This window comes from Scatophagus argus, chromosome 22, assembly GCF_020382885.2.
Source record: "Scatophagus argus isolate fScaArg1 chromosome 22, fScaArg1.pri, whole genome shotgun sequence".
In the NCBI taxonomy this organism is placed as follows: Eukaryota; Metazoa; Chordata; class Actinopteri; family Scatophagidae; genus Scatophagus; species Scatophagus argus.
In genome coordinates this window covers 1,331,058-1,344,164 of record NC_058514.1, presented here as the reverse complement: position 1 = coordinate 1,344,164, position 13,107 = coordinate 1,331,058, and the positions used below count along the sequence as shown (strand labels likewise).

Genomic DNA, 13,107 nt, shown 5'->3' with positions numbered 1-13,107 from the left:
CATTTATTTCATTTTTACTCAGGCTGTGCAGTTTGCTTTATTCTCTGGTGTGTACTGCCACCTAATGGCTGCTGGTTCATTCTGAAGCACACTGTGGCCATAAGTATGTGGACACCTGAACAGTACCCCCGCAGGTGACAGAGGACGGACAGCAGCCTCCTCTGGCTGCAGACCCCCCACCACATGTTGACAACCAGGCTGCGAGTCATCAGGAGGCTACGGTGGCCCTGAAAGCTCAACGCATTCGGACCGGGAGGGGTTTCGCAGGGCCACGCCCTCCTCATTCGTCACCTGAGCCACACACCTGTTCCCAGTCAGCTGCTTTCTCCTCAGGCCCGTCTTGTTTCTTGTTTGTCTTCCTGTTTCTACACTGTTTTTCATGAGTCCAGCCTGGTTCTGAGCTGTGCGTCACACTTCAGTGTTCACACGGTCGGAAATCAGGGATCCAAACCGTAAAAAACAACCATAAACACTGACAAGGAGGAATTAGAACAGAACAAAGTGAGACCTGCTGGATATTCAGTCTCTGCAGTTTATTCTGAAACAAAATGAGTACAGATTTTACAACAGAAAGACTCCTCTCACAGCACCTGTCTTCTGTTTAAATCACCTGTCCTGTTTCTTGTTGTGATGGGATGTTTATTGTCTGTGGGAGATGTGAGAACTTAACCCTGAGCTTCATCCACAGTGTGTGAGTTTTATATTCTTATCTTCACTTTGCCTCACACACAGAATCGTTTTCATTGTAGATGGGATTTTGTCTGATGTTACCTGCTCTCAACAGATTTTGTTGTAATGTGATTTCTGCCCTGAAGTCCAGTGGAGTGCTCTGTTTTTACAGGACTGAAGTGCTTTACGTGGACATACACATAGCTTTGGAGATAATGAATATTTGCTGTTCTTTTTCTGCTGCTGCTCTGCTTTAACCCGAGGAGGCTGTGAAGCTTTTTCACGCTTTTCCAAACTCCAAATGTTGGTAATTCCTCCAGAAATACAAATCCAGGTTTAGAAGAATTCATCTTAGACCTGTTTGTGGTCATTAGTTACTGTCAGTAAAAATTGAAAATCTGGATTTGGCAGCTGGTGAAGACATTAGCTGACAGTCACAGGAACTTAAAGCTACAGACATTTAGCTGGAGGAGCGCGAGGCACCAGCACGTTCCCGGACAGCATTAGCAATTAGCTCAGCAGCTACACCCCAGCGTCACATTTTCCCAAACATGCTTTAAGAAACTTTATTTTCTGGTGTGCCCGGAGCTTAAGATGAAAAGCAAGAGGATTTTCAAAAGTCTGCCGCTAATAACTGATGTTCTGACCTCCTCGGGTTAATTGAGCTGTAGCCAGATGTGGTGAAGGCTGAGCATAGCCACTGTTTCTACATAATATCTCTGTTACATAAGGCTGCTATATACTGCACACCATCAAAGAACACAAACAGATAAAATGATTCACAAAAAAATAAATGTTTGCAATATTTTCTACAATAGAAAGCCGGAAGAGAAAGATGCCGCAAGGCAGCACTTTCGCTCCCAAGTGAAATCTTCCTGCAGCGCATCACATCATCATCATCATCATCATCCCTCTGCCTCCTGCTGCCTCCGTCGCTCTCAAAAGACACCGATGTCATAAAAAAGTAAAGAAGAAGAGGTCACGTATGGACCACTATAGTGCAGAGGTTAAGAGTCAGGGGAGGACGGCTCCTCTCAGTAGCCCTTCATAGCCATGGACGATCCTCCCACGCCGTCGTGGCGTCTGACCTGACGGATCATCAGGAGGGAAACCAGCAGGCCCAGCAGCTGTGAAGACAGGAAGCCAATTAGAAAGGTGGACAAACAGACCTTTGATGGGTACAAGACAAACTGTAATCACCCAAAATACCAGTGCTATTCCTGGAAGCGTTTTTCACCCACTTTTGGTTTAAGTAAGAAAGCTTTTGCTGAGATCGTCAGTGTTTCTCAGTATAGAAAACACTGGAAGATGTAAAAGTTTCCTGAATAATCTAACAGGTTCGTGTCATGGCCTTCAGATTAATTCTGTTTCGAAGCTGATAAATCATATATTTTCCCAGCGGTGTATGGAGGATTTGTCACGGTTTTAGTTGTTTCCTGTCATATCTTCAGAGAACGCGATAAAAGCAACATTAGCGGCGCTTACTGCCGTGACAGCAAATCCAAAGAGGAAACCCATGCTGATCTGGAAGACGAGGTCGATCCAGATAAAGATGATCTCACTGCAGGGCTGCAGAAGGAGAGCAGATGAAGAAAGAGTCATGTTGTGGAAACATCACTGACTGGTAAACACTGGCTGATGTTTGGATGGTGGATCGAATACCTTTGCAAAGACTTTGTCGGGGCCTGTGGTTCCCTGCAGGGAAAAAAAAGACCAAATGGGATCAAAATGAGAAAAGCATTCTGTCAAACACCACTAAATAAAAATACTGTGGATAGTAGGGATAATAGAAGATGAAATTATTTAAGAAGAAAGGTTTTGTTGTATTTAGTGACGACAAACCTGCCGTTAACTTTAGAGCACCAGCTTTCCCATGACATGGGACTTCATTCTCAAATTACATCTGATCTCAAACTGATGCTCCTGGTTCATTTTACAGGAACCAACCTGAGGTCTGGCTTTGCATTCAGATCCTCCATATGATCCAAATGATCCATAACCACTTCCAGAGCACCTACAGGACTGAGGGATTGTCTGACCCCAGTCGGTCGGGCCCACAACTCCACAGCAATGAACCTGCAGCCACATGGAAACCAATATTTCAACAGGGAGGCCTAAGGACAGCGGGAGCTTGCACTATCAATAACAGTAAGTGAAGATCACATAAGTAATAGTTACATCAAAGCACAGATCACAAGCGGAAACCTTTTGGAATAACTGTAAACCCTCACATGAAGGGTTTGTGTTTGTTTGTCCTAACTAGACTGCACTATAAGATTGTGTCCATACACAGAGAACCTTACAGTTTGCTGCAGCTCATCAAGCGCTGCTCTTAGTTCCTCATCTGCCATTAAGGGCTTCGCAATCTCAGCAGCCACGCTGTCCAGGCCGGCCTTCAGCTGAAAGACGACAAGAGACAACATTATCATCGAGACAGCTGGAGAGTAAAGAGTCACAAAGACAGAGGGACCGTGGGGACATCGATTTGTTAGCATTGAGACAGACGCAGAAGAAGGTAGACAGAGACAGTGGTAAGATAGAGGGACAAACAGCGTTAGCATTAGCAGGGAAAAAGAACATCATGGCAGGCAGATTCTGTGTCTGAAATGACCTCCTTCGCTCATCCCTTCAGTGATAAATAAAATCTGTAGTGAGTATAAAAATTCACTGAGTGAATTTAGACGCAGCTTGAGAGGACTTTAGTGTACAGAGAAGAAACGGTTGCAATGTTGAACAGAACGACATGGTAGACATGGAAAGAAGATTAGGATTACGCTAACAATTAGACGGGAGAGAGAAGATGCTAACAGCTAAAGACTGTGAAGTGTTAGCAGCAAGAGAAAGAAGGAAAAAGATGGACAGAATGTTTACAATGAGAGGAAAATAAAATATTAGCATCAAGATGTGGACAGAATGTGAATCTGGATGGATGGATGGATGGATGGATGACCTTGTTCCTTGTGACAGCAACAATGATGCCAAAGATCAGCATGATGATCATTCCGACGCCCATGAAGCCTGCAAACTGTACATGAAACAATGCAGTCAGTACCCATAATGACACTTCCTGTTTGGCTGATTGTGCGTGTTGACTGTGAAACAAAGTTATCAAATGAACTGGTACGCACTATTTTGAGGGCGAGCTCCTTCTCTGAGCTGCCTGCATAGATTCCCAAGCAGGAAATACCAAGAATGCCGATCGCAAACACCCAAATCCATCCCAGGCTCGGGCTCCCAACCGCCGACATCTGCAGGAAGATTACACAACGCAAACGGTGACTTAAAGGTGCAACGTGAGAGGCGCTTAGGGTCGGTGGCCGACCGAACACCAAGCGCTGATCCCAGTTGTGCTGATTATAAGTAAGATTCACAAAAATCACAGTTTATGTACTGATTGTGTAAATAAGACAATTTCCTTCCACATTACTCTGTAAACTGATCTGACTCAAGAAATCAGGGATTCAAACGTAGTTAACTCATAATAATCTGTCACATCAGCGGAGGCCAGACAGAATGGTGTGATTTTCTCCCAAAGTCTCCACCATAACCACTCCCATTATTGTTTAACATTGTGAAATGGACAGCAGCTGTTGGAGGATCTTCTCTCGCGGTCACTGAACAGGAGTTTGGTCATTAAGGCTTTGGCTCCGCAGAGCAGGATCGTTTTCAGTGCTCACAGCTGTCAAACTAGCACGTTAGCATCGGGAAATCTTAGCCACACTTTCTCTGACAGTCTGCGTGATGGGAGATTCGATAAGAGTCCAACAGAAAGAGAGAAAGGACATCAGTTTTCTCATATGGAGCTTCCAGACAATGTCTGCGGTACGAGCTAACAGCACCCAAAGTACCACGGCTGTGGGCATCAGGTTACAGCCCACTAACAAGTTTAAATGCTGCATCCCACAAAATGGACGCTGGAATGCAGAAACCTAAAACCTGATGATGTGTTTTGGAAAATGCCCAACAGAAATGGAAAGTGAATTTGATTAGTTAGAAACAATGAGCTAAAAGGCAGCAGTCCGTGCCAGAAGTGCTTTTTTCTGCTCTGTCACGCAGCCCACAGTACTTTTAGGTTTCATAACTTTGCCTTCCTGTTTTTCCTGTGCTGAGAAAGTCGACAGTCAGAATGGAAAAACTCCCCCCGAGCTGCATCTGTTCTGCATTAAAAAGTACAAATCAAAGCCTCTGCTACATCTTGTCAGCTTGGCCGCCTCTTTATAAACACTCGCAGGCCTTCACCCCAGCTTGCTGTAAACATTACGTAACAGGTATTCTGTATTTTCAGATGTGTACAGGATGTGTACAGAGTCTTAACCAAGTCTGAACCAGCATACTGTTAATACTGTAAGTGCTACAAGCTTCTTTCAACACTGCAGTAAAATATGAATCCCCTCCGATTAATGCGGATGTGTGATTGATCTAGTTGTATGCACACGTCCCTGACTTCCCTTTGAGTCCTTTTACAGTAAATCATCAGTTCATTCTGCCAACAGGCATCCTGTAATAGGAAGTTGGAATTGTGTTTGGCGCTGACCGCTGACCCAACGAAGAGAGTGAACAAACCCTGGATGATTAACACCATTCCGAGTTGTTCAGACCAGTTTGATACGAGCTTCAAACACCACATTGAGCTGGTAGACCAAATGTCACCACTAGATGTCGCACTAACGCAGTAGCTGCCCTCATTGAGCACATAAATAAGAGTGTAGCATCTCCACATCTGGACAGCTGTGACACATGGTGTTTTTGTTCCTCACAACCACCACTCAGTCGAACTTTTCTCCTTCTTCATCTGAGCTAAGCTGAGCTAATCAGCTAACATGGGGCTCCTGCTAGCTAGCCGCATGCTGCTACCTTTCCTCACCTCCACCTGACAAGTGACAAGCTCATACACAAGACCGGGAAAACCGGAAACCCCCCCAGCTCCAGTGCTTAGCGTGGCCTGTGTATTCATCGGGTTTTCGTGGACGGGGACCGCGTTAGAGTGGTCTGAACTGGATCATCCTCATTTTGCTGAGGTTACTTTTATTAAATTTAAAAAATGCAAAAATTGGTCTCTGAAGCGGCCAAGTAGCAGCCACATGTTCTTCACACCTCTGAAGTTCAGTTATCGCGACACAACACGCGAACGTCTTGATCTGCATTTCAGAGCCACCGTGCAGACCATGAAGTGGATTCAGCGGCGCTGCTGCTGTTGTTGTTGTTGTTGTTGTTGTTTACCTGGTGGCTGTAGGTGCTGACCTTCACCGCCCCGTAGACCAGAACGCATCCCAAGATCTGAGGACACATCACATGAGTTAGTTTGCACTCAAAGGAAACGATGGGCGGGATTTGCTTTACAGGAAGAGATTTAGATATTTGGAAAATGTGCACATCCAGCAGGTAATAAGAGACAGATGGACAGTTAACACAAGGACGCAAGTTTAGGCCTTAGAAAATGATTTAAATATAAAAAATAATTTCTAACCACCAGACTGTGAGGATGTGGTTCTCACAACATCGAATATGTCTTAAACTCTCTCAAATGTCTGCTGTACGTATCAGGCATTTCGGTTTGTGCCAGTCAGCTCGGGCCGTTTGCTCTCTGTAGTTTCCGCACTGTGGCACCAGGGGGCGCCAGAGCCTGACAAAGTGAACGGCAGAGATCACACACGCAAACGTCTAATCTAAATGAAGCTCATCTCATTCAACAAACGATATTTCTCTTTTATAATAAGAAAAATAAACTTTGAACAGGAGCTTGTGGAAAAAAATGGTGTGAAGCATGAAAAAGAGAAAATAGATTTTAAAAATGACTTCAGTGTCGTACAGCTTTGTGTTTTATTATTATTCTGAACTGAAATAAATGAACTTTTCATGAGCTGAAAACATTTGCTGCACGAGGGAACGCAAGCTCGTTATTAACGAAGGGGCTCCGAGGGGGAAACGGAAACATGAGCCTGATGCACACATTTCACTCTGCGTTTTTTCTCCTTCTTACTGGAAGTGATTGTTTACAGGACAAAACAATAAAAAAAAATCTGGACCCGCTTTTCATTCCGGAAACACGACCCTTCACACCTTTAATGGTTTATCTCCTCCCTTCAGTTTAATCAAACTTCCTGAGGTTTTTTGTTTTATTTTCGATAAATAAACTTATTTTACGAGTTTGTTGATATAATGTTAAAGTATTTAATTTCTTTCCTTTAGTTTCGAATCCTTCGTTTTCTTTTAATCACACTTTTTTATTTAGTTTTTTATTTTTACAAAAAACTGTTGTTTAAAACTTTTCTTTTGTTGGATTTATTTATCGTAAGCTCATTTTTTAATCTTTTCTGCTCCAAACACAAATTGTAAACCCATGAAAAATAAGTCAGACGATCACACAAAACAAACAAAAGTTAATTAAAAAATAAAAAACAAGAGGAGTTCGTACTTACTGCGAACAGCACGTTGAAGAAGATAAAAAGGCACTTGAGGCATCCGTTAATTTTTCCCATCTTGTTTTTTTCCGTCACTTTTCTCTGAGAGATGAAGAAGTTAAACTGCGTGTGTGTGGGAGTGTGTGTGCTGATGTGCTGCAGTGTGTGTGATAAAGAGGCTGCAGAGTGAAGCGTGCGGGGAGGCTGAGCGCAGAGCTGCGTCACTCAGAGCTGCTCTGCTCAGGCGCATCACGACGTGTGACCCCTGAACGCATCACTCCTTCTGCTTTTTAAAAGACTTTTAACATTTGGAGGATTCACCTGATGTGTTTTTTTCTTCTTTCAGAGATCGCCTGAGGACTCATTTTGACTGTAAAACATCCTGAAGCCACAAGTTTCCACATTCAGTTTCATCTTTTACTGCAGATCAAACTCTGGAGACGATGTTTCCAGGTGATCTCATATGAAGACAAAAGTTTTTGACAGATGAGAACTGGAGGTTTACACACCGCTTTAAAAGATAAAGCTGCGCACATTCTGACTTGCCCATGTATTCATATTTTTCATTGTTTACTGAAGACAAACATCTTGGCATGCAAAGTTTCGTTTTTGAAAAAGGGTCAGTGACTGCTGCCTGCTGGAGGAGCAGACGTCCTGTATGATAAGCTTTTCTCATTTTAGTCTTGAATATTTTGGATAAAACAATGTGACAGAGCATAATGTAAGTGTTCCCTCAACCGAACCAAACTACATGTAAAAAATAAGTAAAAATTGTAGGGGAAAAAACTCTACAACTTGTGATTTCTTATTAAAATGCAATCATTTCCTGTTCTAAGTGCCAGTGTAACTCTGACCATGAACTGTCTGACGTGAGCACACTTTGATTGATAACCCTCTCTGTTATGCTCTTAGTGCCGCCAACTGAAATCCAAACAATCGTGTGGCCTTGTTGTTAGCTTCATATAAAAACGTTACTGAGGATATTTCTTGCTCTCCTTCACATGTGCTTATTGTCACTCTGTCAGAGTTTTGTGTCAAATCTTTTCCTCCAGAAATGAAGAGAAAAGTGAGGGAAGATTTCTGTCGTTCAGCAGAGTTTGTTCACACTTCAGCTGCCCAGATTATTTATGCTTAAAGCTTTAGAAAAAGATCCAAAATAAAGTTTTATTTTGCTTCTTTTTCCTTTTTGCTTCAAGCTCGTAGACAAATCCGTCAGTTCCATGAGTGAATCAAGCCGTGTGCAAACTAAAACCAAAAACCTGAAGCAGAAAAGAAAGTTCGCTCGACTGGACAAAAGCTTTCAACATGGAGGGAAGAGATTTCACTGCAGCTCAGCTCAGAGTTCCTCAGTAACTCGTCTCCAGTTTCCTCTCTCTGCTGCCCTCCAGGCTCACGCAGCAGTTTCATTATTTACGGCAGCTCACGTGCTTTTCAGGGGCAGAGAAAGGCAGCAAAGCTAAGACGTGAGGAAGAATTTAAATCTGCTTTAATAAGAATATAATAATAAAGTCAAAATGAAGGGCTTTAATGTGTGGGGGCCCATGTTCCGTGTGGAGCCGCAAACCCATTTGTTCCGGCCCTGTTCCACTTCCACAGGGAAACTTACACAAAGTTTATTCAGGAGTAAAACACCAGACAGAAGACGAGACTCTAACGTGCTGTCCTCTCTGACAGCTCTGGATCTATGAAGTGTTTTCGTGGGTCTGGAGTAGGCGACCACACCCTCTCACACCCCCGTCTGAATGAGTGCGAGATCGTGGCTCCATCCTTCCCACAGACCTCAGACAAAAAAATGTGGAGGTCAAAGAGAACAGAAAACAAAACAAGAAGCTCGTTGTTGCCCTGTGGCTGGCAGCTGACATCCTGAGTCTGACACCCCAACGCAGGGTCCCGCTTCGAGCCGGGATGTCAGAACCTTTCAGGGCTGACTGAAAGAAGGAGGGAAAGTGAAAACAGGAAGAGACGGTGACGCCCACCGAGCGTTACAGCTGGCACTGGAAACAAGAACCAAGAAGAAGAGTCTCGTATAAACCGCCTGAAAGGCAGCAGATCAGGTTACATCAAAACACAGAAGCTTAAAGGAACATTTCACCCCCAAATCTAAAGCACACACGTTACCCGAAGTGCACTTTGTCTGTCACAGAGTTCTGGTGCGAGCTGCAGACAAACCAAAGCCTGACGATGATTTTGTTTTCGTCCACATATTTTGGCCAGAGGAGTGTCAACGTTATGACAGCACGTGAACCATCAGCCAGCTCAGGTGGCCTGCCAGAGTCCAAAACTCGCAGTAAGTCTGTGTAAACACTGAGCTCAGGTTTAAAAACTTCTTCTTATTATTTAGTAATTCTGGCAAAACCCACTGAAACGCAAAAAGCTGCGACTGATGAGATCCCACGAGACGCAGACCTGAAGACACGCCATGAATTGTCAGCTGTCTCACAGCTGCACTGAAACCGAAGTCAACTTCCTGACACGGAAAGGTACGTGACCTTTTTCAGTTGTTCACCAAACAGCATCGTCGCCCCAGGCTTCTGAGGGCCGTTTTCAATCAGTGTCTCGCCATTTGAGGACCTGCGCTGGTTTAAATAAGACTTTGAGGGCAGTACTTTTACTTAAGTAAAGGCCACACAAACCAGAGGCACCTGAATGCACCGTAAGCGGACTCTCATGGTGGCCTACTGCCTGTGAATTATCTGCTGGATCAATCACATTAGATTAAGATTTACACAAAACTCAAAGAAGGCCCATCAGGGCAGGACCTCCAAACCTCCGCTCCGTTTACATGTCAGCCTGACGAGTCAGGAAAGCCAGGCCTGAAGCATCGGTGCTGTTGCCATGGTTACCTGCAGTCTAATAAACCCGGAGGTCTGAGCTGACGTGTGCATCGGACACCTGTCGACCAATCGGGAACCGGGATTGGTGCAGAGGAGCGCGAGGTGGAAGCTGTGAGTTTCTCTGCGCTCAGGAATGTGCTCAGAGCTGTTGGGATTTATGAGACTTATTGTTAAAGTGTTTACGAGGGGAAAAGCCACATTCCCCCATCCTCACCAGCTCCACAGCTTAACAGGATGGAGCAGGCCAGCCTGAGTTCTTATTGTCCTCTGGAAGACGTTAGTCCTCAAGTAAAAACCTGCAGATGTTTGATGGTTTCAGCGCTGAGGGCCAACATGAACTTCGTGTTCTGCTGAGGATCATCATCGTCCCCTGAAGAAGCTGCAACCATTCGTTTGTTTGCAGACTTGTTCAGCTCAGCAGCATCAGTTAACATTTCAGCTTAAGAAAGGATGTCGTCTTTTCAGAGAACCTGGACGTCTGATCTCATTATGAGGCTCAGTGGCTTCAGCAGAGTGTGGGCGGAAACCCGAGTCACTGGGGTTTGGGGTTTGAGTTTAGAGTCTCTGCGTTTCCTCTCAGCAAAGCAGATTAAAGGAAAGTTTCAACACTGAAAAAAGTGCAACTGCTGTGTCATTGGTTTAAATCACATTTTTATACTGGAGTAATCTAAAACTGTGGTTTCTTTTTTAAAAATTGTTTTTTTCAGTTTTGTTCAATGCAAATAGTACACCATTTGCAGTAAACTGAAAATAACATTTGGATTAAAGTAGTTATTTTACTTCAAACCAGAGGTTTTCGTGTCACATGACAAATCGTCACATCACTTGCCCGCTGGTGCATTTCATGAACCGTCATTTGAAAGGCTGCTACCTCCCGCCATCTTGTAGCTACTGTAAACAAGAATTTGAATTTGTGGCCACATTCAAAGGTTTTGTATGAAATAGCACTCAGCATTCAAATTTAAAGCACTATTTTCAACATATAGCACAACATCTGAAAAACAGTGAAACAATTGTTTGTGTTTTTCAGGAGTGTTGATACAGAACAAATATTTATGGTTCATTTCTTAAAGTGTTTGACAGCCCATTTAGCTGGTTTTCTGAAAGCTTTTGTAAATCACAATTAGTTTAAGTGTTCATTTATGTATGTGCATTGTGTAATTAATGTTCATTGTTTAAAGTTAAGTTGCAAAATTAGATGTGTTCTCTGACCTACAGAGCCACGAGGTGATTTTGAAACGAGAGTGTCTCTTGAAGGCCCTTGTTGTATTCCTTGGGGAAGATGTGGACAAACTCTTCAAGGAGTATCTGGTAAGTATCTCATACTCATGGTGTCAGACTAAAGGCTTACAGTACATTCATATACATTTACCTGTTCCGGTTTATTGTGGAGTACTCTGTCCTGCAGTGGTCTTATAATGAACACGTTTGTGTGTTTTATCTTTTTTGTATATAGTCTGTCTAGGTTTTTAAATTGTTGACTCAGATGCTGATCTGCCATCTCTTTTATCAGGTTGGTCAGAAGGATGAACAAGAGCTGGAGAGGTGTACCATGGCAGAGGTGGAGGATCCTCTCCATCCCCCATGTGCCACTGGGATTGTTATCGATGGTGTGGAAGCCCTCAGTGAGCTGCCGTCACTCACACATGGTTGTGCCCTGTGATTTGGCCTCATCTATGCTCTAAACCTGAGCTGTCCACGTGAGTTAAAGCACACTTTTGATGCACTGCAGAAAATATTCATGGAGATAGAACCAAAGACAATGACACGCAGAGTGTTCAGTCTGACTTCCAAGCTCAACATACAAGACTGATGAAAACTTCTATTTGTACACAAGATCTCTATGTAAAAAATACTGTGATGTGTTTCACATGTGGTTAAGGTTACAAAAAGTTGTTACAGAAGGAAAAGAAAACAATAAAAAGTCAGTAATTGGAGGCTTTTATTTTATTTTGCTATATTTATTTTTATTTTATATGTGATGTATGTTTTAAGATATCACAATAAAGTTATTTTGAAGATATTTTCTGTCTTAATTTATTGCAAGTTAACTCAATGCAAGTCAACATGCATGAAGTGACATTTTGATTTGTGACTAAAGAAAACATATTGATTAATGTGGAAGTAAAATAATAGTTTACAGTACTGAATCAAAGATTTTAACTTGAGAGAACTTAATTAAATTGCATGTAACAAAATTACATCAATTTAATTAGTTTTATCTGAAGTAAAAGTATACTTTGATGTATTAGTAAATATTAAGTTTAACCAAAGTAAAAAATATTGAGTCAGAGCAAAGTAAAAAATGCTGTGTGGTCATTAGAATAACTAATATTTTCACTTTGAGTGAATGTAAATTTTTGCTTTGGTGGAATTAATATTTTTGCTTGATATTAAATCAAACTTTATGGTGTCAACCAAGTCATAAAATTAACTTGGGAGAAACTAATACATTTAGGTGTAAGTTAATCCAAAGTATCACTTTTCAGTGAACCTGCTCAGTGTGAACAGACTGATTCTTTTGTGTTTTGAGTCACACGAGGCGTTTGAGGCCCCACACTCAGTAATTATGGTGACACAGCAAACTGATCAACAGCGACACGTAAAACACGACACTGCGTCAAATTCTGCTTGATTTACTTTCATTTGGTGTTTTTAGTCATGATGACAAGTTTTAGAACAACAAACACTGAGCCAGTCAGAATATTTCAGTCCGTGTAAGTAGTTTCAGTAGTTTAAACTGTTAAAAACACGAACTAACAGAAAAGCCACAAGATAAAAAAACGATTGATTAACTGGAATCACAAACTGGAGCCAAACCCGTAGACAAGATGATTCAGCAAACAGTTAAACTAAAATAAAAAAACCCCAGTGTGATCAATGAGAAGTGAGAAGTGAAACTAAATTTCAGCAAAAGTTTGAACTTCACTTCCGTCGCACTGAATTTGTCTCCTCAGACAGACTGTGTGCTTCTCTGCAGTGTGAGGATGCACTTTATTTACTACGAAGCCTTTAGGAGCCTTTAGGTAAACCTGATCTTCAGCTCATCGGCGCCGGAGGAAAGCGCTTTGTGAGCAGATTGTCCTCAGAAACGCTCTGAGCTCAGAACGTCTGACTGTTGAGCTGGCAGCAGTCGTTCTTCTGGGTGTTCAGCCTCGTCTTCATCACTTTACTCAGCTGCATTTTGCTGAGGTTCAGCCTGT

The 13,107-nt window shown here is 42.7% G+C and overlaps 1 protein-coding gene and 1 long non-coding RNA gene across 2 annotated transcripts; one reads left to right on the top strand and one right to left on the bottom strand.

Moving 5' to 3' along the window:
- Window positions 1–512: 512 nt before the first annotated feature.
- LOC124053815 (23 kDa integral membrane protein-like) lies at window positions 513–7,268 on the bottom strand. The gene is made up of 9 exons (XM_046379339.1): window positions 7,089–7,268; window positions 5,890–5,946; window positions 3,798–3,917; window positions 3,620–3,694; window positions 2,973–3,068; window positions 2,617–2,745; window positions 2,332–2,364; window positions 2,155–2,238; window positions 513–1,796 (listed from the first exon to the last, which is right to left on the bottom strand). The coding sequence occupies exons 1-9, from the start codon at window positions 7,146–7,148 to the stop codon at window positions 1,704–1,706; spliced, it is 747 nt and encodes a 248-aa protein (XP_046235295.1). The 5' UTR covers window positions 7,149–7,268; the 3' UTR covers window positions 513–1,703.
- A 43-nt stretch (window positions 7,269–7,311) lies between these two features.
- Window positions 7,312–11,865, top strand: LOC124053816. The gene is made up of 3 exons (XR_006842235.1): window positions 7,312–9,550; window positions 11,123–11,215; window positions 11,418–11,865. It is a non-coding gene; the product is annotated as an uncharacterized LOC124053816 (long non-coding RNA).
- Window positions 11,866–13,107: the final 1,242 nt, after the last annotated feature.